At 39.7% G+C, this 27,801-nt stretch overlaps 1 protein-coding gene across 4 annotated transcripts in view; it reads left to right on the forward strand.

The window, feature by feature from the left end:
* EMC2 (ER membrane protein complex subunit 2) overlaps positions 1-5,473 on the forward strand; it is a 43,197-nt gene extending 37,724 nt beyond the window's left edge. For 3 of the 4 annotated variants that reach the window (XM_051610542.1, XM_051610544.1, XM_051610541.1), the window contains one exon: positions 2,694-5,473. In XM_051610542.1, the coding sequence (XP_051466502.1) occupies positions 2,694-2,780 (87 nt within the window). In that variant the 3' untranslated portion in view covers positions 2,781-5,473. The remainder of the gene's footprint in view (positions 1-2,693) is intronic. The other variant, XM_051610540.1, reaches the window with a different exon arrangement.
* Positions 5,474-27,801: the final 22,328 nt, after the last annotated feature.

A 27,801-nucleotide genomic window follows, 5' to 3' on the forward strand; every position in this document is an offset into this window, starting at 1 on the left:
TCATCTGTGCCTAATCTAGGAGAAATGTAAACTTCCAAAGGCAGACAGAAAGGTTCTGTAACAAGGGCTGCTGCATGGAGCTGGAATTCCTGGCTACTAACACAGCCTCTGAAAAAAAAGGTCATTATTCTCCAGGCCACTTATTTTTAATTGACCAGGTGAAAAAAAACAACAAACAAAGAAAATTTAATTTTAATCTTTTATTTCAGATGTTAGAGAAGTTCTCATTATTCAAAGAATCATTCTAAGTTTATTAGAAGCTTAGTTTTGCCTTATCACTGGGAAACTGGATTATTCTCTGTGGAGAATAATCTGTGGACCCTGTGAAGAACGTGTGTCTGTTCTGACTGAGGATGTGAGTCACAGTTACTTTAACATCCAAACCAAATGTGGCTACCTAATGCTCTTCAATTAGGTAATTGGTTTAGCATGTCCTCTGGTAGAAACGTTTCAGCAGAGGCAGGCAAGTTTGATTAATGCTCACAAAAATCTTTAGTGTGATCCTACTCGCAGTAGTTTTCCAGATACATGCTTCTTGGGTATATTGCTAAACTCTTCTGGGTGAGCGATCCACATGTTGTTTATGGTTGGAGAGGTGATTTTGTTACAAACCATTTGGGAAACAGAAAATTAAATCATGATTTTAAGAAATGGATTCCGGCTCAATCAGTCAAATTGCTGTGTAATGGCAGAATAGACAAAATAATTGTTCGTCAGGGCAAATTTGAAGTGATTAAATTTCCAAGTATAATTCTGTTTGTTATGACGCAGAGTTTGGTTTTATTTGTTCAGCTTAAAGTACATGTCAGTATCATGAAGGCAGCCACTCTTGAAATTAGCAAGTAACATTTTTTAAACTAATGTCTTATGTCAGTTTTGCTTTTAGTGTCCCTGAAGAGAAGTAAAATAAGCTAAAATATACTTATTTTGATGTTTTCCTCTGTGTGCTTTCTGTGTGTCTTGCCAAACTCGCTTTTTGACCACAATATATTCAGGCTTCTGTGCTTTTTATTGAAACTTTGGATGCTTTGAATGTCAACAATTTTTCAGTTGAGGATTTTGAGTTCTGTTTTTTCACTTGCTTGTTTTTATGAAGGGATTTTGGTGCCCCAAGTATCTGCTTGGGACTATTGCTGTTTAGCGTGAACAAAAAGAGGATATTGTGTTAAGTCAGATCCAAGCAAAAGTTACTTCTCTCAGCTCGGAAAGTATTAAGAAATCCTTTACTTTGCTCCTTAGTTGATGGTTGCAGGCCACTATAGAAACTGCACAACCTGAATAATGGGTTCATACACACATCAAAACACAGCACATCAATTCATTGTCTGGGAATATGAAGTATGAAAATACCATGTTTTCAGTATGTGTCTTAACTATAGAGTGTTGTCACAATAACAACATTTCATTATTTTAGCTGTTTAATTTGAAATAGCTTTTTGTTTACTGTGCCAAAACTAGTTTTTAAATAACTTGGTACTGATTGGGAATCCCAATGTCAGATTGTAGCCCAGGGGTCAAAAGCAGGTTAACAAGTCCTGCAGCTTGTTGCTGGTGTGATATTACCTGGTTTTGATGACTTAATCTTTCCTAACTGTTCATGAAAAGTTTGCTAAATTAAGTTGATTACAAGAGAGAAGCAACACATTATAAATCAAGGACTAACTATGCAAGACAGCAGTGGTATTTGAAATACAAAAACATTAAATTGAATATTTATTGAGTGTTTAGATGTTAACATTTAGGTAGAGAATAGGCTATTTTACTAGCAGCAAACTATAGTTACTGCTTCTGTAATTTCTTTACCACCCATCCCAACCCCAAATGAAAAACTTTTTATTGCAGGTGTATTAAAAATGGTTGAGAGTTTTATTTGACTGAAAACCAACCTAGTCAATAAATCCACAGTGTTAGATATGGCTTATGAGTGAGGGAATCATCAGTACAGTTAGAAAAACCCATCTGAGGTCAGCATGGGGTGATGAACATGTCCTACCCTTCTACTCCTTCCTTTCCCAAACTTGGCTGCATGTGTGTTAGGGAGTCTAAAGACAGAAGTGATATTTATTAAACTGTAACTTTCTTTGTTATCCAGACAGACTTTATTTCAAATGCTCTCTGAAATTGCTGTTGTAATAGTAGATTACAATCAAATACCAGGTCATTACTCACAGTTACTTAAAATAATGAAATATAATTATATGATGACTGGATTATTTTATAGTAGATTTTCTCTGTCTCATTATAACAAAACCAGAAAATAGATCAGTGTAAATAACAGGTCCAAGTCTTGCTACCATTTAAATTATGAATATAATTAATCTAATTTGGATTGCATAAAAATTTAAGTCTGAAATTAAAATAGAGTAAACAAAACATCTTGAAGATCTCTTTTCAGTTAAATGTTCAATTTCAGAGTGGAATACTTGCTAGTGCTGAATTCAAATTGAGAAAAAAATGTGTGGAATGAAGGAATTCTGTTGTAATTTTCATTACTTATCAGAGGAAAGGTAATATAGCTTGTATTGTAGTAAAATTGCAAAGTTTTAATGAAGCAATAAAGAGGCTGTGCTTTTAGGTTTTTAGTAATTAGAGCAAATTTTTGGTAGTTTGTTTAGAACTGTTATTTGTACAGGATATCTGCACAGGATTTCTGATATATGAAAAAAAAATAACAGTCCTTTGTTGTTGTTTAGTTTGCAGGTCGCAGTAAGAAAGAAACGAAATACTCTCTGAAGGCAGTGGAAGACATGTTGGAGACCCTGCAAATAACTCAGTCTTAGGTTGGCATAGAGATCCAATGTCAAACTCCAATTCCATGATCCACCTGTAATGACGTGTGGGTTACAATAATCTAGTGCTGTTAAAAGTTAATTTTTTATTGATTAACATGCTATCTCGAATAATGTTTTTGAAAAGTAAAATGCCTATTTATTGCTGCTATGAGAAGTGTGATGAATACCCACTGAAATAACTTATCCATGAAGACAACATAAAGAAATTATGTGCTGCACATCAGCCTCTTTAGATTTTTGTATCTACAGTAGCTGCTTTTAAGCCATAATTTGTAGAAATAAACTTGTTAAATGATTTTTAAAAACACATTTGCCTTGCAAATGGAATAATGAATTTATATATGTAGACAAATAATGTATGTTAGAAATTTTTATCTCATTTGCATAATTGAGAGTAAAAGCATGCTACAGCTGTACACTCTTTGGTAAATATTTACTATACAGCAGGCAGTGATTATGAATATACTTTATTAGAGAAAAACACTGATGTCCATGTTTGGGTTTTTTTAATTAGTTGACATCCAGTACTGTAGAAATGGAGAAAATGTATTTGTGTACTTTGCTTCAGAGGAGTTCTTGTTCTGGCTTAAGGCCAAAGAAATTCTTCTCTGTGGCTTCATGGGCAAATGCCTCCATGTCCGTTCTCCAAGCAGTATATGCATATGCACTTTTTCTGTTTCTTCTCTGTGTCCTTTGTTGTACATATGTTCCACATCATGAATTTCAAAACCATCTCAAGGCAGGGCTGCCTGCTGGTCTGTACTAAGTTTGTACCTAGGGTATGGGAACCCCTTCACTGTGGTGTAAGCTATGGTCTATTAGCTTCCCCACAGGAGCCAAGTGTTAAAGGATGAGATAGCTTGTACTTAGTGGAAGATAGAAGTGTTTCTACACCATTAGCATGAAGCATCTATCACATTGTAAATCTATGTTTTATTTGTCTTTAGGCACTTGTTTATTTACTCAGACAATTAGTCAAACCTTAATTCATTAATTTTGTACTTCTGATAATTTTAAATGTTCAGAAGTGTACTATGGCAATTCTTTTGCACAGCTATTGTTTCCTTTATTACAGCTTCAGCAAGACTGGATAACAGCAGCAACATACCCTTGACAAATTCTAATAAAAATACTGGAGTGTCATTTTTACGACTGTTACCACCATCCAAGCTGATTTGAGTTTCAGATTTTATACTGCCTACTCTATATAGATGGGTAGGTTAAAGGCTATGTATTAAAATCTCCTTTTTATGACTTAGAACATGATGTAATAAAATAAAGCTGAGCTCCTGCTTAAAAAACAAAGCAGCAACAACAACTTCTGCTGTGAGTTCAAAGCTTGAAAAAGTGTGTAACTGAACCGGTTATTGCATGACACTCTGCCTGTAAGAAACATACCAGATGTCATTCCTATTATCCATGAAGTAGGCTGGATTATGATAGTGTGACTGAATGAGTGCTGTGCCATGAGAAGTAATTGTATGTGGAATCCTAAACTAACTTGAATGAGTGCTGTGCCATGAGAAGTAATTGTATGTGGAATCCTAAACTAACTTAATTGAGTACTGTTGAATTATAAAACTGCAAATACTTCATAGTATTATATTAAATCACCCAGTTCTAAGTGGAGGAAATAGGGCAGACCTTTTTATAATAGTATGTCACAAACTGGCTTCAGAACAGCATTTGCAGATAGATTATGTATGTTTCAGGTGTACAGCAAGAAAATCTCATAGGAGAACCTATGTATTTTTGTTCAGATTTACAGTCTTTTACTGTATGAGTGTGCCATCTAGAGTTTTAAACCCTCGTTAGTCTTTTTTTATTTTACCTGCTTCTCAAATAACTTGGTTGATTCTAAAATTAAAAGCAGTGGGAAGCAGTACTGTGGACTAAATTTACTTAACAGTGCATAACATCTTACCTCTAAGGTATTAAAAAACAGTAGTGCAATATTCTTGTGCTACAGGCATCTGTGCTGCTGGAAAGCATTGTATATAATTTATTCAGAGGCAACTTTCAATGTAACAAGGTCAGACTTGGACTTGCAGTGTATCAGTTTCTCTGTAAGGAAGTTTGTTCTGTTTATTGCTTTAGTGATTTGATGACAGATTTAATCTTATTTGTTGCCCAGAACCTTCTAGTTTTCACTCCTGGTTAGCATCTTTTTGAAATTACTATTTAGCACTCTGATTTGTGCTTCTGTTTTGGCATAGTAGAGCATACAAATTGACCTAGCAACTATTTCTGACAAATTTGTATTTGCTTCAAAGATAAAATAAATTACTCCTATGAAAATGCGCAGACAATCTTTGATAAACTTTAATGGCAGTAAAGGAAATTCAGTCTTTTTTCTGTATTCAAATGAAGAAAAAATAATCCTATGTCTGCAGAGGAAGTAACTGTATGAAATGCCTTGCACTCTGAGCAAACAAAAGGTACGGAGGAGAAGCTCTGGTATAGTGTGATGCTTAGAAAAGTAATTTTCCAGTTCTAGTAAATTGTTTTATGTCATTGATACTGTATTGCATTAAAGAATAGTTTTCAAAGAATGGGGTACTTAGGTAACAAATGAACTTTGTTATATTCTGTATTGTGCTCTGACAGTCACAAATGCTATGCAAAAATGTTATTATCTAACATGCAGTCTCGTCTTTCCAAAATAAAAGGCTGTGTTTGCATATTGTTTCAGTTGACAGTGAAAACCTGAAGCCTTTGCAACACTGAACTGTGTAGGGATGACTTGTGTCTTTATTTTGTGCAGCCATCCTTTGATAACAGGCTTGGTAGGGAGCGCTTAGTTGAAGTAAAGGCTTGAAGAGCTGGGAAAACCTCCGAATCTCTGTTTGTCATAGAAGTTACTGGTGACTTCTTAAAAACCTTTTGTTTAAATGTTATACTATTCATTTTCTGTAGCTGCAAAAAGCACATCTTGTTTAGAATATATCCCTAAATCTCTTCAGCTCAGTGCCCAGAATATCTTGCAGTTACCATGGGAAACTCTGTTATGAGTCAACGGAGGACTTCCTCCTGGCAGCACTGTATTTGTGATGGCATCCATGTTTGCTAGTCGCTGCATTTACAGTGGAACTTGTATTTCAGCCAGCTTTAGAAGGGAGGGGAAAAGGAAAGCAAATTAAACTTGACTTACTGGCATGAACTTGTTAGCTTCTTATTAGTTGCACCCTCATCTTCCAAGAACACTGACTATAGCTGTAGTCAGGTTTGCAATAATAATTACTCTTCTTGTAACTTGAGAGCTTCCATATATTCAGCTGTAAAACCAACACTCCATTAAAATCTAAACCATACATTCCAGTGTAACAGGGCTATGCAATCTGCACATACCCCGGTATGCAGGGAGGGGACAGTTCTCCCACCCTCCCTCAAGCTGGTATCAGAGTGGAGGAGTGTTAAAGCAATTCTTGAATGTGGTTTTGTCCAGAAAACTAATACATCTCAAAACGCTGCTTGTTACACTTTTCAGTGTTTTACTAGAATTTTAGGACTAACTATTGCTTAACTACAGATACTTGAGTCTACATAGAGGATGAAGTATTGGAAATCAGTCTGTAGTCTTATCTGGATTGGTGCTGCACCCTCACAGAGCTCTATCCCCTTGACAGGCACCAGGTCAAAGTTGGACTCAATCCAGAGACTAGTTTTCAGAAATAAATGGTCATTAATCTGCCTGCCTCTTAAAAAAAACTAACAAAAAAAAAAACCCCAACAAAAAAAAACCAACTAAAAAAACCCCAAACCCACAAAAACCTGGTAGAGAAAGTTGTTTTTCAGTAGCAGAATGTGAAATCAAAAACCTTTACCAGTGTATTTGGTCAGTGAATGTATTTTGTTCTGTGATGAGGAAATCCCCTGTATTAAGCAGAGTTATCCTCTTAATGTCCCTCTAGGAGGAAGAAAGGCTGGAGATTAGTAGGAAGGCCTGTTCAACCTGTATGCCATAGTAGGACTCCCTGTGGCAACTTGCAAAGCAAATGCAGTTCATCTGCACTTAGGATCCCACAGGTGAGCATTCCTGTTCTGCAGGCACCATGGCAAAAGGGACCAGCACAGTCCAGAACCTACAGGGCTGATGTGCAGGGATGTGTGCTGAGAGACCCAGCACAGCACGTGAGTCCACCCTGCTGTTGGTTGCACGTCAGCATGAGCCTGCCTGTTAGGAACTGTCTCCTCAATTTTCTGCCCTTGCCCTGTGCACAGCAGGAATCTTACAAATTCGTGCCTTTGTGGTACCCTTAGAGTTTCACTGGGGCTAGGTGCAGAGGTGAGTGTATGGATGAACCAGTTTGCTGGCTTGATCCTGGATCTCTGAAGGTTTTGCACAGTCAAGTTTCACAGAATCACAGGATGTCCCTGGCTGGCAGAGACCTCCAAGATTGTCCAGTCCAGCCCTAGACCTAACATCAAAAGCTCTCCACTAAGACTGTGTCCCTAAGCACCAGGCCTACATGCTTTTTAAATGCATCCAGAGATGGTGACTCCACCACTTCCCTGGGCAGTCTATTCCAACACCTAACAACCCTTTCAGTGAATAAATGCTTCCTAATATCTAACCTAAACCTCCCCTGGTGCAGCTTGCATCCACTCCCTCTGGTCCTATTATACATCACCAGGGAGAAGAGGCTGTTCCCCTCATCACTCCAACTGCCTTTCAGGTAGTTGTAAAGAGCAATGAGATCTGCCTTCAGCCTCCTCCAGACTAAACAACCTCAGCTCTCTCAGCTGCTCCTCACAGGGCTTATGCTCTAGGCCCTTCACAAGCCTCTTTGCCCTTTTCTGAACAAAATGCAGCACTTCCATGTCTTCCTTATAGCGAGGAGCCTGGAACTCAACACAATGTTGAAGGTGTCCTCACCAGTGCCAAGTACAGGGGGGTGATCACCTCCCTGTTCCTGCTGGCCACAGTGTTCCTAATGCAAGCCAGGATGCCATTGGCCTTCTCAGCCACCTGAATGCACTGCTGGCTCATATCTAGTTGACTGTCAGTCAATACCCCCAGGTCCTTTTCCAACCTGCTGCTTCCCAGCCACACATCACCAAGTCTGTAGCTTACCATGGGGTTATTAAGACCCAAGTGCAGGACCCGGCACTTGGCCTTGTTGAACCCCGTACAATTAACCTTGGTCCACTGAGCTAACCTGTGTAGGTCCCGCTGTAGAGCTTCCCTACCCTCCAGCAGATCAACACACCCACCTAGCTCAGTATTGTCTGCAAACTTACTGAGGGAGCATTCAATCTCCTCATCCAGATTATTAATAAAGATATTAAAGAGAACAGGCCCCATTACTGACCCCTGGGGAACACCTCTTGCAACCGGACGCGAGACAGATTTAACTCTGTTACCTACCACCCTTTGGGCCCGGCCATCCAGGCAGTTTTTTATCCAGCGCACAGCACATTTATCCAAGCCCAGCGCCACAAGTTTCTGAAGGAGGATCCTGTGGGAGACAGTGCACTTGGTCACCAGTGCACACCTAAAGACATCAGGCAACAGACCTGTACTGTTAAGCAGCTGCAGTGTGCTTAGCTGGGTTGTGGGTGCTTGACAAAGAATGTCAGAGGGTGGCTTTTTATCCATGCTGAATGACTTGCAAACATATAGAAAGATTTACTAGTCATGGTGTCATGGTGACTGCAGTTTAGTTCTCACAGTCACTGAGTGGTGGAGTTTTTTGTGGGTGCGTGAAAAAGCATGGAGTGAATAACTTAGGGGAAACACTTGCAGATGGGAGGCCCTTTATCCAAGGTCCAAGGGGTGGCTGGAGGGAGGAAGAGCCACCTTTTCTACTTCAACCACTGTAGATTCAGTAGTTCTCTTCTGTGTAGAGGATGAAAACATGCTGCATTTTGCATTGTGTAAATAATGACAAGTGTAAGGCTGCACTTAAAAAAAAAATATCCAGAATTATAGTGCAAAAATTATTTTCTTCCCATCCATGTGTATTTTCATTGCTTTCAATGTGACCCTTGCTGTTGGGCTAGCACATAATCATCTGCCTTGGGGCTACCAGTGGAGAAAGACATATTTAGAGTGACCACTCACAAGGGAAAAGTTCCTGATGGGCTTCCATTTTGGCAGGTTGTGACCTATTTACATCAGCAATAGAAACACTACTTGTCCCACAGATGGGACTTGCTTAAATAAGATTCCTCTTAGGGTCAAGACTAATTTTCCAGAAAGGATGAAGGTTCCCAAATTTGTACAGTTTTTCTGTAGCAAGTTTTTAGGTTTTGGACATGATATTTGAAAGTCAATCTTTAAACCAGGCAGATGCAATCCTCCTGGGAAGAGACTGTAGAAATCAATACTGAAGCAGTTTCAAAGAAGTAAGCAGCAAGTAAAATTAACCATTACTGCTGTTTATTTAGGTAATTGAGCTTGACACAGTGGTGTGTCTGACAAGTTGGTTTGTGTTTTTTATTCCATTAAATACAGAGCTGTCATTGGCCATATGAGAGTATTTGTTTCAGTTTAGACTGGAAACCATGTAAATGTGGGTAGATCACCATGTGGGCAGCAGTGTAACAAAACTACCCAGTAAGCCAGTATTTCTTTCCCTGGACAGCTGCTGTAGTTTGTTTTGTTTAACTTGGAATCAGGAATAAAACTAATGCAAAATTAATAGGTCTTTAAAAGTCAATAGCTGCTGCATCATTTTAATTCTGTAATCAACATTGTTATTCCTTCACTTTTTCTTTTTTACTTTATTGAACTGTTATTGTGTGGACTGCTTGGCTATTATTAGCAGGCTTTATTGTAAATTGGAAATACATTTGAAAGATTCAAAGTGAGGATGAAAATTCTGAAAAACTTAAAAATGCCTTGGTCTTGCTGACTGCCATTGAGACAAATTACATATAAAATGAACACGGAATTTCTGTTTTAAACATATCGGTAACATTTATTGACTTGTAACAATATTGTAATTGTAGTGATGCCAAGCATTTTGATCAAAACTTCCCAGAAATGTGATGCCTGTATGGAGCCAAAAGCTCTAATAAGCTTTTAAGTAAACTTTGATTTAGTTACATGTAGGCACTGCCCAGACTGAGAACGAAGCCTTCGCTAATACAAGTAATTTACTCCTCTTGGGAAGCTCCCATATTCAGGTAATTTTCAGCTTGATTAGCCATATGAAAGATACAGCTACACCTATTATCCAAGTAGTTTCAAGGAACGTCGAGGCTTTTCCATGTCCAAACCATCCTCTCAGTAGAGCAGAGATGTAGATGCAGCCATTTAGGAGCAAACGTTGAGAGCAAATCGATAGGAGATACCCTCACTTTGGGAGGGAATTGGATGAAGAAGCCTAGCAAGAGATTTGCCTGGTTTTCCCTAGGCCCTTTTTTTTTCCTTTTTTTTTTTTAATGTAAAGTTTGCTGAAGAAAAAGCCCTCGGTGAAGAAAGTTCAATTAGGTTGGCTAGTATCTGCGTTTCAGCTGTCTAACTAGGTAACAGAAAGAGAATGCTCAGGGGTAGGCGTCTGACAGGCTGGTGGGTGGCTGAGGTCAGTGCAAGGAGCAGTGTCTTACATGGGTTTGAGGTGTAGAGCACCCAGGCCTTCTGTGCCAAAGTGGTAGGGCCTGATACCCAGCTCTAACACCTCTCTTCAGAAGAACAACCACCTTTCTCATATCCTTTCAATGCCCAACTGTCATATTCAATCTTCTGAAAGCCTTTTTAATATGAATAGTGCTTTTAAAAAAAAAATCCAATTATTTGCCAGTTCAGAAGGGGTCAATGATCCAATTCTTTCCCTCCAGCAGTAGCCAGCATACATACAAATAGTTTTCCTAAAATGAACTCCTGGGCCCTATTCCTGGATTTCTCTTCATGCAACAAAATAAGGGATGGAATTCTCCGAGACATTGGTTTCCATTTGGCCTTGCTGGCACTTTTTGGATTCCACATTTTTTAAAAAATCAGACCACATATTTAAGTGCTTAAGTGCTTAGACATGGATTTGATTCTTAAATTTAGGCACCAACTTTTCTTTTATGTCCTCTTTTTGCCAGACTCCTAAGTGGAAGCAGGATAGGTGGTTGTCTAAGTTGCACAGGCTGTGTGTGCAGAAGCAACTGAAAAGTGCCTTTTCATAGATAGCCACCTATGTGTAAAGTCATAGGAGGAAAGGAAAAAAAGTGGCTGCTGACTAATGCAGTAAGAACATTTTAAATCAAAAGAATGAAATAAAGGTGGCAGAGACTAGAAATGGCAGAATTTAGTGTGGTAAAATGTCTACTTTAAATAGAGATGTAAGGCAGCCTGTGCTTTGCTGGATGCACATGGTCTTTTTTTTGTCATGCTTCGTCCATTCCTGCAGCCTCTTACCTGTTACCTCCCACCAGTTACATCTTTCATGGTGGTTCTCTGGGGCAGGGTTTCTGTCCATATGCTGTGGCCAACCATGACACACATGAGAACTGAGGGATGACATCTGTCACAGCAGGGTGGTGTCTTTTCCATTATTCTGTTTCTTTTTAAGTGGTGTGTGAGAGCTGCGAGCGTCTTCTTTGGTAGTGAGCAACAAACACCCAGATGGCTGCCAGATACTGGCCATGTTCACTTACTTCTGATCACTTCAGGTAGATGGAAGAGGGGAATTTAAGGTGGCAGGAGGATGCCTGCCTGAGTCAGTGATCTGAAGAAAGCTGTGGAACCAACAATTCAGTGCCACCATGGTGGCAGGGGAGCAGATGCTTCTGCTTCAAATGCCCTGAATGAAGCAGACTATTTCAATGGGAAGGCATATGAATGAGCACTTCCTGAATGCATGAATTTTGTTTTACAATAAAATTGAAGTTCAACTTCTGGTTTTGTTCCGGATTAGAAAAAAATCAAACTTTTTCACTGCTGAAACAGCCATACCCACAAGGTTGAATACACACTGAATTACCAGTAACCTAATGACTGAGTCATTTCCCTGGGTTGTAGGAAATGGAAGTTTATGTTGTCTACCTGATTAAGAGAGAGACTTTAAACTTGAGTTGCTCGTATTCCCGGCAAGTGACCTAACCATCATGTTGCTGAGTCAGTCTTTGGCCCACAAACGGTTGGAAAAATGGGAAAACTCAGTAGGGGAGACTGGCCAATTAGCTTTGATAGGTTGGGTTTCTCTTTCACTAAAATTCCCTAAAATAAATCCAACCCTCAGAAAGCTCAAGTGAAACAAATGCTTTTCTGTGGGAAGCATCTGGCTTTTATGGGTCCTAATGATAACAGTATTAACTGTGATCTGTCACAACCAGGACATGGGTTTTACCATTTATTTAACCAACAGTGGCTCAGAGGCATTTAAAATAATCAAGTAACTTGCAACATTTTCAGGTAACAAATCTAGAACTTTACAGGGAAGGGAAAACACAAATTTCTCTTGGTGCTTGCTTTGCTTGCTAGCACACTTTGTGTTGTATGGATATGAATGGTTTCTCTGAGCCTTGAGGCAGCCCAGGACGGCAGGCAACGCAGGCAGCTGCACAGAACAGGCAATTTTATGGAGCTTTGCCCATGTCTGCAAAGGTGAAGGCGGGCTGTTTTACTCTGAGCAGCCTGTTTGCCTTCTCTGTGAGCATTTTTCTGTTCCGACAGTATCTAGCGAGGGAAGGGTCAGGATTTGTGCATGGATTTTGGCAGCTGTGTTTCTTGTAGGCTTCCCCCTTCTCCTTTCTAGCTCACTATGAAAGCAGCGCCCAGCTGCTCATCCTGGCCATCTTGTTTTCCTCCCTGTAAGAATAAATACCTCCTAGGTTGTGGTTGCTCCTGTGAGAAGGCATGAGGGGAAGCATCACTTCTTTTTTCAGAGTAGAGTCAAGGTGGAGGCAGGAGGGAGTGGTGGCTGGTCAGAAGATGCTAGTGTTCAGCTGGTCCTGTCCTAAAGAGCAAGCAAAGGTGAGAGACCCAGCTGAAAATCTGAGAGAAGGCAGTATGGACTGAGCTACCTGTGTGACTGAGCTACCTGACCAAGTTCAGCCCAGGCTGCTCAAGTGCAGATAAAGCAGGTGAAGAAACTTCTGAAATCCTTGCTGTCTCTGCAGAGCCTGGTTCCTAGCTTTATTCACTGATGTAACCCAAAAAAGTTGCTGCACTTGTGGACGTTTGCAGGGGTAGGCTGCAGCTCAGGAAATGGCCATGAAAAAAGGGACAAGGCAGGAAATACTTTGGCCTGGCAGAGGTTTCTTTTCAAGGAGAAACACAGAGAAAAGATATTAAAGAAATTATTCTGCTGCTTCTTATAATTTGAATTTTTTATTGTGTAAATAATATTTGGAAAATTACTTGTAAGGACAATAAAGGAAGAGAAAAGTGAGAAGAGAGTCAGCAGGAGCTGGAGACATGGGGCAGCCTAGGAAGTCTTTGTTGGCAGTTTGAAAGGATAAGAAACATTGCTTAGAAACTTTGCCTTTCTTTCATGGAGAACTTCACATATCAGCACAATACTGAAGTGATAACTCAGCTTGAATAAACTCAATTATTTTTCAGGCATGTGGATGCATCTTCACTTCTTTACAGTTAGCTTAGCACCTTGCTTCTAGTAATGCCACTTGGCTCAGAGGGCAAAATATGTAGCTTTTGCTGGTAAGGAAGATACGTGCCATTTCACAACAACCATAACATGTTTACTTTTCTTATCTGCTTAAATTTGGTGTATTTAGGGGTTTGTATGTGATTCTACCTGGGCTGAGTTTTCCTTATTATGCTCATCTTTGTTATTAGTAATGTGTCTTGATTCCCAAGTCATTCAGCCTGTGGGTTTATTGCTTTTTCCCCCCCTTTAAGTGGTTTAAAACCTCTCTGATTAAATAGGTATGCAGAAAATAGGTAACTGCTGGAAATTATTTTCCATTAATTCTTTTTCCCCTTTTGGAGTGGCAGGGGAGTGACTCAATTAGTTACACTGGGAGAAATCTGGCTAAAATGTGGGCAATGGTATCATTTTGCAACTAGCATGAAGCAGCTTGCCGCTTTGTGAGTTTTGCTATTGATTTAGCTCTGCAACATGATGCAATTCACTAATTTAGGCTTTTTCCACTGCAGATTTCTCAAATGTAAAATCAGATCAATGGAATCTATTGTGCTCAAAAAATCACTGCTCATAGGTGTCACCATGAAATTTAATACAGCACTTATCAGTTTTATCCTGCTTAACTTAATAAATACTGTATTACTCTTTGGCTGATCAACCAGCTACATCTGTCTGAAGAAAGAAGTAATGTCTGTGTCCAGTAATTTCTCACAGTTCACAAGAAATTTATGTTATGTGGATCACCCCAGTCAGTGCTTCAGGTGACAGGAAAGTGTAGGGTAAATTTGGCAGAATTCATGTACATTTTATACAGGCTCCAGATGTTTTAAGCATTCTGCACATTCATTTAAAAAACTGGTCTTCTAATATTTGAGGTGAACTTTAATATTATGAATATTAATTGTTTGTGGTCTATTTTCTATACATTTCAAGAGATTTTGATCCTGTAGTCTTCATTGCATTTATAATCTACCATCTAAATTAGGAAAAGTAATGTAATTTAAATACGTTGCATGCAGAATTTTTGGATGAACTACTTCAAAATGATAGAATACGTGGTAAAGGAATTTGGAATAAAGTATAAAAAGTCCTTGAAGGAAAAAAGGAAAAGCATTTCTGAATGTTAGAAAGAATGCAGCTAATCCTGAGATGGATTATTCTGTGTACTGAGAGTAGGATTCAGCTCTGATTTAAGTCAGCAAGAGGTTTTATTTTGATCTAAATGTGAACTTAGTATTGTGAGTTTAAAGTAAATTATTATATTCTGTTAAATATTTATCTGTAATTTATAAATCTATTTCAGACCATTTTCATTTATAACCATAGCTTTATATATATTGAAAATCCAGTATGGCCAACTACCTTACAATGAATCAGACATGTAACAACTGACATGCAAGACAAAATAAGAAACTGATTACAAAATTTCTCTTATTTTTAAACTATTTTTCCATCACAAGTCTGGAAAGTAAGCGACTAAAGTTTTTAAATTATCTTTAGGCAGCTCCAGTATAATTTATGTTAAGAGGTTTTGGCCTGTTTATGTGTGCTGGAATTTGCCAAAATTAGTAATGCAATATTCCATCTTTAGCAAGCCTATAGAGCAATAAATAATGACACATGACTGTATGGGAGTGTTGTTAGTTTAATTTTTTTCTGTGGTGTTCATGAAATGCAACCATCTTCCAACCGAAATTCTGCAGTATTAAGCAGCAAGTTGTACTCTGAACTAAACCAGATGCTGATCAGCTCTGTTCCTATTATCGACTTGGGGCAGAGATGGTAACCAGACCTTATTTGCAATGTTAACATTTGGAACAGATTAACAGCAGTTAGGCTGAAATGAGAAACCTCCACTTTACTGAAAAGGTTCAAAACGTGTAATGCTGTAAAAATCAGGACGTCTGTAGCATGTTAGATAGGAATAAATAAGTTAACTGTAGGCCACACTTTCCCCTTTGCAGGATGTGTTGTTTCCAGTTTATGAGGGGCCCTTTGAAAGGACATGTTTATGAGGTATAGTGAGGTTTAAGTCCTCATAAACCATCTACTGGATGAGGTATAGTATATCCAAACTGGCTGTGCTTGTTCATTTTGAGAGTGCCCTTGAATACTAGCCTTCTGCTACATTCAAAAGCAAACCAAACAAGGAACATGCCCCACTGGAGTAAGTGGAATGCATGATGGCCTGTACACTGCACACTGGGCTGGAGTTGTTCCTCTGTGTCTGCCTGTGGTATCTCAGGATTCACTGGGAACTGTGAGGGTGCATTGGGAGTGGAGCGCAGGCCTAACACTTTTTAGGCTAAAGGTGAGCTGAGCCCATGGTGAGATGGGCTGCCATGCCCTTGCAACCCATGAAGGAGCACAGCGGAGCATGCCCTGAAGGAGCATGGCGGAGCAGATGTGGACCTGCAGCCCATGGACTTGGACCTGCAGCTGTACAGGACCCTATGCTAGGGGAGACGTCTGTTCCCAAAGCAGCCCATGACTCTGTGGGAAGCCCACACTGGAGCAGTCTGCTCCTGAGGGACTGTACCTCATGGGAGGGACACATGTTGGAGGGGTTTGTGAAGGACTCTCTCCCATAGGAAGGGACCTCATGGGGAGGCATGGGAGGACTGTGAGGAATCCTTCTCCCTGAGGAGGAAGGAGTGGCAGGAAACAACAGACTATGAATGCACTCTAAACCCCATCCCTTGTGCCTCTGGGGGGAGGAGGTAGAGAAATTGGGAACAAAGTAATTTGGACCCAGGAAGAGGAGAGGGGTGGGGTAGAGTATTTAAGCTCTGTTTTTGTTTTGTCTTTGTCTTGTTTGCATTTGAATAGTGATACATTAGATTGATTTTTTTTCTGAAAGTTGAGCCTGCTTTGCATGTGACCACAACTGGTGATTGAACCTTCCTTGCCTTTGTCTCAACCCAGGAGTTTCTATGTCTCAACCTATGAGCTGCTTCTAGTTGTCTTTTGTCCTCCCCATCCCACAATGGGGAAGGGGAGGAGTGAGTGAGCAGGCACGTGGTTCTTTGCTGTCCGTTAGGGCCAAACCACCACTGCTTGAAACAGGCTTTGGCTAAATGTGTGGTGTGGCTGGAGGTGTGCACTGAAGCAGTAGCTGTGGTTCAGCTATGAGTTGTTACATGTGGGTGTAACTTTTTATAGGTGAAAGTTCTAATCCTTCCTGTAGGGAGTAGCAAAAGCCATTCCTGTCCTTTGGAAAGGGACAGCTTTGTAGTCATGTACTGCTCTGTCCAGGTGAACAGCCAGGAGGGATGGGTTTGGCCTTCTCCTCTGCTGGATGGTGAGAGGAGCACAGGTGTGGCCAGGCAGAGCAAGGACAGCACTGGGATGTGAAGCATTGTTGGGAAGGTAGCCAGAAAAGACATGGAAACCCTTACTCTATGCAAACAGGTTAGAGATGTGACCTAAAACACATCCAACCATGGACAGCAAATGAAGGGATCCTGGAAGGACACAATCACTGCCAGTTTGTAACTCTTGTGTCTGCGTGCAGCACGTACACACTGGTGTATGTATTGACCCACGCCTCTGGGAGCTGGGGCTTGCACTCCTGATATCCAGCCACAAGAAAGAGATGCCGCTATCTTTGAGGAAGAGCTTGCATGGGTTCATGCAGTGTGGATGTGAGGCAAGGTCTGGTTCATGAGTGGGTTCAGCCATGCTTTGGACATAGTTCTGTAGAAATGGGCTTTGCATTTTTCCCTCCAGTATCCTACAGCTGCAGCTTACAGCTCCTGGGTGAATCCACTTACAGGTCACCCCAGGATGTGGTTTTATGTCATTATTTTTACTCCTTCCATAATTTATTATAGAAAGTATGTTTGCCCTTGTCTTAACCTTCTAGGTATGTAGGCCTTATGAAAATTGATCGAGCTTTTCTTGGATTACAAGTCAGTGGGAAGCCACCCCTGGCTGTGGGGTTGCTTAGGAGCTGGTCTGAATTTCAGGTGGTAGCTGGACCTGTTCCGTGCTCCCTACACCTCAAATCAGGAAGAATATTTTCAGTTTGAGAAGAAAATCTGTGAATACTTCGCAAGTAACTGTATTTTCCACGTAAAAGTGGAAGTAGTTAAATAATAAGCTGCTAGTATTTGAAAACGTGATCTTCTTTTACATGATGTGTAAGGGGAGCTCAAAGGAGGGATAAATTTCCACACCCTGGCAAGATGTCACTGCAGAGGAGGCTTGGAGGGAAGCACCTTATGGCACTGGCACTGCAGAAACAGGCAGACACACAGCTCTGAGGTGCAGTGGATGTAGCTGACTTTGCTTAAGGAAGATTTTTATCTGAGACTGAGTTTAGAGTATCCAGCATAAGTGCACAGTGCAAGATGGTGAAGCAAGTGCATAATGTTAGCAAAAAATCTGTGGCTGCATACTGCTACGTGGCTGTGTTCGTAGTATCTCCTACACCAAAATGGCTGCAACCATTTCAAAAAGCAGAGCCATTGCTTCAAGTCACCAAGGCAAAGTTTGAAGAGAAAACCTGCAGTGACACTGATGCTGAGAGTTTTGTGTGCCTAGTCTTTCACCTTTTCAGTCCTTCACCTCTCTGCATTTTTTTATCTCTGAGACAGGCAATGGGTATAAGATAGTGATGCTTGGCTGTCATTTCAGCATCTGCTGGAAATCTACCAAGCCTCATTTCTTGATAGTGACATTTTTGCTCATCCTTTACCATGGCCACTTGAAAATATTTGCTGGGCAGTGGCATATTTCCATCGGCAATCATCTGCTATTAATACAAAATCATGCTATTTCTAACTCCTGCATTTTAAGTTCTTCCTGCTTTACCTTTGCAATGAGCATTCCTTTTGTAAGGAGTTCATTAACCCTTTTTAAGCCTTTTTAAAATATAAATAATTTCTGTTTAAAGTCCATTTTACATATTGTAAGAAATCTGCTGTATTGGAATTAGTGACTAAGTGTTACATATGGAGTTGATACGCTGTAAAATTTCAGTCGCAGTTTGCAATAGATTTAGGTTTAAAACCAGCAAAAATGTAATTGCGGGATAAAAACTGGCAGTGTTTGCAGCCTAGGAATTATATTTCAGGCTTTGGAAGGAAAATGGTTTGGCTTATTTTTTTCCATTTTCAGGAAAACTATTATTTGCTGACTTAATGGTTTCAGATGCTGTTAAATGAAAAAAATATTTCTGGAGTAAGCGTGTTTTGCAGGTGCTTTGTCTTGGGGTGTCTCTGGGAGTGTTACAATATGACTATTTGTGAAAGCAAGAGGTCACAAACCTTCATAAAGCAGCTTCCAGCCAGCCAGGAGCACCCGTGGTTTCTGGTGTGCATGTGTATGGCTGCACCCCCAGGTGCCACCAGCCTGCCCAGCCCAGCGTTTTGCCTTGCTGGGTGAGTGGCTGCAGCAGGTGACAGCCTGCAGTGATTCCTTTGGAAAAAACTGTGTTGTAGTTCATACAAAGCAGAAGAAAAAGGATTCAGCTCTTGTAGTCTCAAGGATAAATGACTTTGTACATCGCATGTGTGTAGCCTGATCTTAACCGAAGTATTGATTGGACTTCATTACCACAACTGGAACTTAGCTGGGCACCCAAACCAGTGGTTAGCTGGGAGGGGTTTGCTTTCAGCAGCAGCCTGTGGGCCTCTCAGCTGATGAGTAAGAGAGAATGTTTTACATATCGTAGGACTTAAAAATAAAAAAGTTCCTACTGCCCCAGACATTTTTAATTTATTTATTTATTTATAACACAATATAGCACAATATTGTTACTGTCTCAGGCATGCATTTAGGTCAGCCATGATTTTCATTAAAAGAAAAAGCATCCTTATTTTATGGTGTTTCTAATTAAGAGGAAATTCTCTCCTCCTTTCCTTTCCTTCTCTCTCCAAATGAAGAGGCAGAGCCCTCAGTGGGAGCTGCCCTGAAAATCCTAGAACACAGAAATTCCGTGGAGGGAGAGCTTCTCCATCTGAAACCACTGATGGTTTTCCTGTCACTCTGTCTTGGTACAGACAAGGCAAAATTGATTTTAATTTGATTGATAGACATTTATATTAGAAACCCCAGAACCTACCACTCGGCCGTGTGCTCTGAGCTGCAAGGTGGAAGCTATCTTGGAAAGCTGAGGTCTAGACTGTCCCTTACCACTGCCTACTTCTTCTAATCACTCCTAGGAACAACTGACTCTGCTTGAGGAATGGTAAAGCTGACCATGCACACATGTGAAGTGACCCGAGTAATTTTCTTTTAAAGATATGTTTGGGATTTTGATTGGCGCTTTTTTTTCGTTTGTTTTTTTAAAATAAGGTAGGGTTTTTTTTTTCAAGACACACTTATTTCTGCCCAAACATTTTTTTTCTCTCACCAGAAATTTTCATTTCAAACAACAGAAAATTATTGTCAAAGTTTTTATAGAAATAATGAAAATGTCATGTAGAGTTTTTTTTTTCTAAAAAGTTCTGACTTGTGGTCAAATAAATTACTTCTCAGATTTTTTAGATACATCTTTTCTTCGCTCCACCTCTTTCCAATGGAGAAACCTTTTTTCCCTATGCCAGGTCAGAGGCTCTTTCCTGCCTAGTGTCATTGCAGTAAAGACAGAGGCACTGGGTTGAAAAGGTGCTCTGTGAACATACGTTGTGCTACGTGACCTGCCCCAGGGGCATTTCTGTTTAAGACAGCAAGCAACAGGGAAATGTACAAACTTTTGGAGGGAGGGAAGAAGAGCAGGTTGACGATGATAAACACACAAGTGGGCATCGGTCCTTGCTTCCAAGAGTGATTATAATCACTGATTAGCTAGTTTGCTTTAATTTTAGGAAATACTCACATACGCATTTTGGCACTGGATTTGGCCAGAAACAGTGATAAACTCTAGTCTCCACTACCTTCCTTCCACCATTGACAGCCATCCTCTCCTGTAAAGTATATGCTCAAGACAGCGGTTGGATGAGCATCTCTTTTTCCCTGGCTTTTGCTCTAATCCATGGGAAAACTATTTTATGGATTAATAGAAAAAAGCCCTGTCATGTTTAAAGACTGGTATGGAGAGAAGTATGGAGACAACATATGGCAGATGTTGCCTGTACATTATAATTTACAGATGAGTCTTTTGTATCTGAAAATTTAGATTAAAAAATGTAACTTTAAATTCAGCACTAGACTGATACATATGAGCACTTCATTGCATGTCATCTATATATCATCTGTGTGAGTAACATCCTGGGGCCAGAGCATGGTCTAAGGAATGTTTTTGGGTTGTTTTTTTCCAACTTGTTAAACATGAAAGAGAGACAGAAGAAATGTTTGTCAAAAATGAAGGTTTTACAAATATTTCTCATTCATTCTTCAGAGTGTAACTGGAATGTCTTTGCACGTATTCCTGGATGGTTGTACCCAGAACAGTACCTTTCCAAATAACATACAATTAACCTGCTGCCAACTTTATGTACAGCCCTTAGTCAGAGATGTATGTCATTGCTGTTTTACAGTTGTCCAGACACACTTTTAAAAAATCTAAGCCCTATACACCAGATGTTACTTAGTCTGGTGTGGTCTACCTTGGACCTATTCCAAACCTGTCTGCATATAATTTTCAAGTCCCAACAGCCCTGCAGTGCTAAAAGATAAAAACTGACCATAGCTATACCCTTTCATATTACTCAGAGCTCAGTTTAATTACCTGAAACACTACCAGATTAATTCTTCTCAATCCGAAGTATTCCACTTTAACGTTAACTACTACCACATCCGTTTTTTCTAACTTGAGACAGGTTTTGGGTTACTAGCTCTGAAGTCTGCAAAGTTCCAATCAATGATTAATATAACTATCTAGAGCATGTTTTTTTCTTCAATCATGAATAATGGGCCTTATTGGGCAAGGCACTGCATGAATTTATATGATTTAGTTTTATGTACAGATGGGTGGGGTATGTGTGTGTGACTTGGACTTGATATTTTAAAATCTCATGCCTTTAATTTTAAATAGGGTGATCTTCAGAAAAATGATTTACAGAGCTGCTAAGCAACCAGTAGTGTTGATGGTAGCCTCTCAAGAAACCATGTTTTTTTTAGTCAGCTGTGTTCAAGCATGTGCCTACAGTCAAGTGAATGCTTAGGTGCTTCCTTGTAGAACATCTCAGTAACCCAAAGATGGTTTTACAACCTGACCTGAGCCTTTACCCTGCAAGCATAGGTATTAGGAATAGTCTGAAGTTATGTAATGCCCTGTTCTATTTAGACAGCATTTTCAATGTGTCCGTTATTATCTCATATTGCATCTGTATTTTAATGTTTAAAATACTGGAAAAACAGCTTCTTTATTTTGTAGTCGTTGCTGATTTTCTAACTATTTCCCTTTACGGGTATATGAGCTTTCTGCATACATTGGCTGTGATAAATCGTCTCACTTGTCTTTGATGAAATTTTTTATTTGCATTACAAGACTATTCCTTAAGTTTTGGAGCAGAAAAGTGTTTGGAGAAACAGCAAACCAAGGAAAAGATTAGTATTTGCAAGAAGTGATGACTGGTGCTCAAAATGTGTAATTGATGGAAGCAGAAGCCGCTTGGTTATGGATTTCTTTTAGCAGCACACTGAAGCAAGTTTAAGATCCATGTGACAAATTAGAATGAACAAACAAGTACGATTTTGGATATTAAGTATTAATCACCTTCCTTTTATGAGCAATCTACAGGTTGGCTGTTATTTCCCTGAATGATGCATTACATTTCAAATAGTGGTACTGCAGAGTAAACCTAAATCAGATAAAACTGTTTAATGAAGGAAATGGATATTTCTGGCTCTGTGAATAGCTGTTCTCCTTTAAGATTTTTTAACAACAAGAAATAACAGCACTGCTAAGACATATTTCCAGCTAATGTATTATATTTTATAGATTTATTTTAACTTAGGTTAATTAGACCTCTTTCTTCACGTTTCTCCTTTTTTATTTAGATTATCTTCTCTTACAGCTTTCTTTTCAACTTCCAATTTTGTGACCTCCTTCATGCATCAGAGCTACAGAGTATTGCAGATTTTTGCCCCTTTTTGCCTTGCAGTTTAAGAATACTTTCATTTGCCAAATTGCCTCCACACTTGTGCCTTTGGCTCCCTGCTCTGCTTTCTTAGTGCTCCATTTGAGCTCCTGCTAAAACTGAAAGCTTTGAGGAAAATAAATCTAAGATGTCAGTGACTTAAAGCCCAATGCTGTAAGTTTAAGATGTTTGCCTAATATCACATCACCAAAATGGAACAGATAAAGATGAAGTGTAAAGTATATGAAACGTGGCTTGCAGTTAAGTGCAGTAATTGGAGAATGCAGGCAGCAGATCTGGGAAGGTGATAAGGTAAGCAAAAGCTTCTTGGGAAAGGTAAACTATCTGAAGAGCTGACAGTGATATGCACTGACTGGAAGGAACCCAAAATTGTTTTAGCCTTTAAGCATCCAACAGACATTGGAGTAATTGAGTAATCATACACTCCGGGTCCAGTATTCCTGTCACTGATACTCCATGCATCTCAGTTATTGGTGTAATTTAAATCTGATAGCCACATAATGGAGCAAATTCTCTTCTCCACTTTTCATAAGTTGCCCTATTGGATTCACTATCAAGAATGTTTACTTAAGAGCACTGAGCAGGATTTGTGTCATGAGGCTTATTTTCTTTCTCAAAAATGGTACCCTCTGCTTTACCAGTCAGCACCATACAAAACAGAGTATTTATTCTAAAGGAAAATACCCCGAAGCACCATAGGTGAGTTTAAATTATCAAAAAATGCAAACTTTTTGGTTTCTTCCAGTATTTGAGCAGTATTCCTTAAGGCTTACACCTGAGGTCTCTTTTACTTTTGATGCAAGTGCATTGAAAGCGTGTCAGATCCTGCCCCTGCACACTTCTACCTTTCAAGGGTCATCTGGGTAAGAAATTTTCATTAAAAAGTATTTGAGTCCATGCCACATGCCTTGTCAGTTTATTCAATTTTAATTTTCAACAAAACATTTTGATATTGCCAAGCAGCTAGATCAGAAAAAGCTCATAGGAGCACAGGTACATCTTTTTTTTTTCTGGTTTTATATACAGCACCTCATACACTGAGGCTCAGCGTGCAGAGGCTGTGCTGTGGGGCAGATAATAAATACTAATCATCAGGAGAGCTTTAAGGTGTGACTTTTGCAACGAACATACATTGTTGAGAAACAATCTGGCCCTCATTTTCCTGGTAAAATGGGCAGTGGGCTTGCTTGTGTGTCCCTAGTGCTAGGGTGATTGATTAATGTGTATGAAGTGCTATATAACAGGTAAAAGGGATCTGATCAGCCCTGCAGCCTGCCATGGACAGAAAGGCAGGCCCATGGCTTAATGCAGGAAATTACCCCTTGCAGAATTTTTCCTAGTAGTAAATATGCAGTAGGGGAGCCTTTTAGTAATGTTGTTTCTTGACATTATATGAGTTAGTTAACCTTGGGATTTGTTCAGGAGGTTTCTTTTCCAAATTCTCCCCACTACGCATTTTCTTGTGTCCCCAGGGACACTTTCAGGTTGGCTCCAGTAAAGTAACACTAGTCTGGTAAACTAAATTAGTTTTTACAACTCCTAGTAAACTAAAGAAGACACAGGTCTGCTGTGCAGTCAGTCATAAGGCATAACTGGTAGCACACTTTCTAGCATGGTTTGGGCTGTGACAACAGTCATTTCTCCATGGAAGGATGCCCATGGAAAAGGCATCCCCAATAGTATGGGGAAGAGGATGGCTAAGGGACTGTTTCAAGAGCCAGCCATGGATGAGAGCACCCTCTCTGTGGAGAGAGAGGGAGAGTACAGCTGCATGGACACGAGCTGTGCAAAGCCAGAAAAGAGTCTGGCACTTCTCATGTAGTAAAAATGCAACAGGTAAGTGCATCTTTTGAAGGGAGGCGGGGGGGGGGAATTTGTTTTCTGGTTGGAATACAGTTCTGTTCACTAAGAGTTGTTATGTAGCTGAGATATCTTGTTCCCTTTATACTAGCAAGTGGCCTCTAATCTTCCATCACCATTCCTGCAGATAGCACCATGTGTCTGTCACTCCACCTAACCAACAGATCACTTTTCCACATCTCTCAAAGTTTTCCCAGCTGGAAAGAGGAAAAAAAAAGGGTTGAAGTCAGCCTAGTATCTTTAAGATATGGCCTTTCCTATATAACTGCACATCTAAAGCTTATCCTGTAGCTTTCATCAGGTCATATCTTGATTTCTCTACACACTTTTTCTAGTTTTGATAAATGCAGCCTTGCCCTTTGCTTCTTCATATTGCTGCATGGGTTCATCTTTCTGCCTGGTTGCTTTGACTGTGACATTTCTCTTTGTAATTCTTCCTTGGTTCACTCTTTATCATTTAAAAAATATGCTCCTTTATCTCAGTTCTTAAAAACTTTCAAAACTTTATCTTCATCCTGCCCATCATTCAGTATAAAGGACTGACTCCAGCTTCCATTGCCCACTTGGTAATTTTGACAGAAACTGCCAAGCTCTCTCCCTCGCTGTCCTGCAGTGTGGGCAAGACCTCCATCCATGTCCCCACTTCTTGGAGCTGTACACAGACTGTCATTTTACCTGCTGCCTGTGGGAAACTAGAAAAATATTAAGCTCATGATAATTTCTGCTGTCATGCTAATCTGTATCTCTGCATTGTATTTCATTTTAAATTTGATTGAAAAGCTGAGGTTTGCAAATATATTTAAGCTTGTGACACCTATGAATTTTAAGAGGACACATCAAGCTCAATATTTCTGTGAATTTGGGTTTAAATTCTTCTGGGAGGGAAGAAATGAGACTGATCTAGGAATGAAACTCTTGTGTGTTATTGTAATAAGAAATGTATTTTCAAAATAATAGTGCTTGGAAAAATGCCTGATGCTACTTCTTTCTGCAGGAAATATACCCTATCTTCTGCTGCCTCACAGTGTTTGTCTGTTTTCACGTGGCTATTACATTCATTGGTCTGAAGTAGTAGCTGGCTACTATTTCTCATTTCAAAGTAGGTGTTGATTCCAGCAGTTTCCCAAGATGGCTTTTTTAAAGTTAAAATCAAAACAGAATCTGGTTCAAGGATATAACTTAGAGGAAATGGTACATATTTGCCCCTGTTTAATTCTGAACCCTGCTATAAAAAATTAATAAACATAAATTCAGTCTTTCCCCAAAAATTTATTTTAGAAAAAGTTACCTATAAAGAAATTTTAAAATGTCAAGGACAGTTTTGTGGCAGTTTTCTTGCTGCTTGCTTCTTCTTTTACAAACATACAATTAATTTCTTCAATGCAAATAGTGAACCACAAATCATACAATATGTATGATTTTCTTCTAAAAATGGATCCAGCTGCCTTAGAGATTTGTAAATGTTAGAATAATATATGAGATCGTCTTTCTCAGTGCCCCATAAAGGTTAGAATTTCCCACTGAGAGATGTCAGCGAAGGTGATTATGCTGTAAGCAGACTAAGCCTTGGGATTTCACAGCAGATCTCAAATGTATTTAGTAAGAATAATTAGCTCATTTTAAACAGGAATTTGCTATTTTGGTAAAAGAAGAGCACATTTATATTCTTTATGGTATTTCTATAGGACCCGTTCAAGGTAACTAAATGGAAAAACAATGTAATAAATTCTTGGAAACAATCCCCTATAAATATTGGTTTATCATTTGGCATTCTCCTCTCATTTCCACCGGATACCAGTGGGATTTGTATATCCGCTTCCTGTATGTTTCTAATTAGGAAACCACGTCAGATTTGTGGAAAACCTATACAATCTGTCACTTTGACTGCTGAGGAATGGGCATGCGCCCCTGACCCCTATCCCCATCAATCTGAAAAGATCCAATTTCATTGATTTATATCAAATAGAATTTCATTGGTGGGTACTGCATAAATCTGCAGTGACTTTCACGTTTTGTTTCACCTAAATGATGATCAGGTGGAATGTCTCTGTTTAAAAGTGACCTTGCTCTAATTTTTGAACTTTGGTTTATAACAGGGGTAAAAAAGGATTTAGTCCTTTTCATTCCCAAAGAGTCATAAAAGCAATCACTGAGGTTTGCAAGCTATTTGCAAAATTTAAACCTTTTCCCCCATGAAGTCTGACATTTTATCATGCTTAAAATGCAATTTATTCAGAAAGTGGCTTTAATAAGTGTAAAATGGCTAATTAGGACAGGGTCATTGCTGTTTTGTTTTTTTTTTAAACCATTTCTTGTAAAAAATGTAGCTCATGCCAGCACCACAAAACTAAGAAAGCCCAGCTGAAGGCATCTTGTAGAGGGCTTTTTTAGCGAGCAATGGACATGTGAGTAATCCAGCCTTTGCTGTAAACATCTGGCTCCTGACTGATTTCCTATATAACTATAGCATATAGTGAATGTTGCTGAATCATGTCCCACCAAAGACAGAGCTCAGAGCTAGGAGAAAGCAATGGTGGTGATGCACCTCCCCTCTCCTGCTCCTTGGCCAGCCCTGTGTTTTCTGACATATGTTTTGAAATGATACTTTACACCCCTTAGTCATATTTCAGTCATTGGCTTAAGCAGAGCATGCAGGCACCCAGGCTGGGTATGATGCTGTGTCCTGATGTGATGATGCTTTAAGTTCTGCCTTCATTTACCCTGACCCTGGGTACATCTGCATGGGAGCTGACAAGTGAGCAAGGATGGTTTGGCTGCTCAGCACTGAGTGCCCATGTGCACACCACCATTGCCTGCAAATCATAGAATCATAGAATGGGTAAGCGTGGAAGGGACCTTTAAGAGCATCAGGTTTCTATGAGCAGGGACACCTCACGCTAGACCAGGCTGCACAAAGCCTCATCCACCCTGTCCTTAAACACCTCCAGGGAGGGGGCATCAACACAACCTATTCCAGTGCCTTAATTCTTCCCTCATGGGAAGGGAGCACAGTGCCACAGTGCCAGGGAGCACACCCAGGCACATCTACATCCTTAGCCATCACATCACATACAGTCTTCACAGACAGCAAAAGCATCAAACCTGATGTTTATACCTCAGAATTTTATCCACTGCTTGCCTCAGCGCAAGGAGCACATTTATCATCCACCAAGTGAATTAGGGTTTCTCTTCCAGTTTTAAGACCAAAACCAATGCTGATTTATTCCAGCTCACCCTCCCATTGCAGAAGGAGTTGTGGTGTCTGCCCACTGGGTAACAGGTCACTGCACACACAACCTGCTGAATGCCAGGACGAGTCAAATTAAGCTACAGCTCGAATAATGAGAATTGAATCTCATCTGCATGAATTAATAGCACAGCAAAAGCCACCTTGCTGTGAAGCATGTTCGATGAAGCCTTACAATGCACTTCTTTTTGCTTCTAGGAGAGAGCATTTAGGTCAGTCTTTGGTTGTTAATTCAAATACAGGGGTTTTTTGTATATTCAAATGTTTTTCTTCTGGTCACTCTGGTGTTAATTCCCATTCCAAAGCAC

This window comes from Apus apus, chromosome 2, assembly GCF_020740795.1.
Source record: "Apus apus isolate bApuApu2 chromosome 2, bApuApu2.pri.cur, whole genome shotgun sequence".
Taxonomy (NCBI): Eukaryota; Metazoa; Chordata; class Aves; order Apodiformes; family Apodidae; genus Apus; species Apus apus.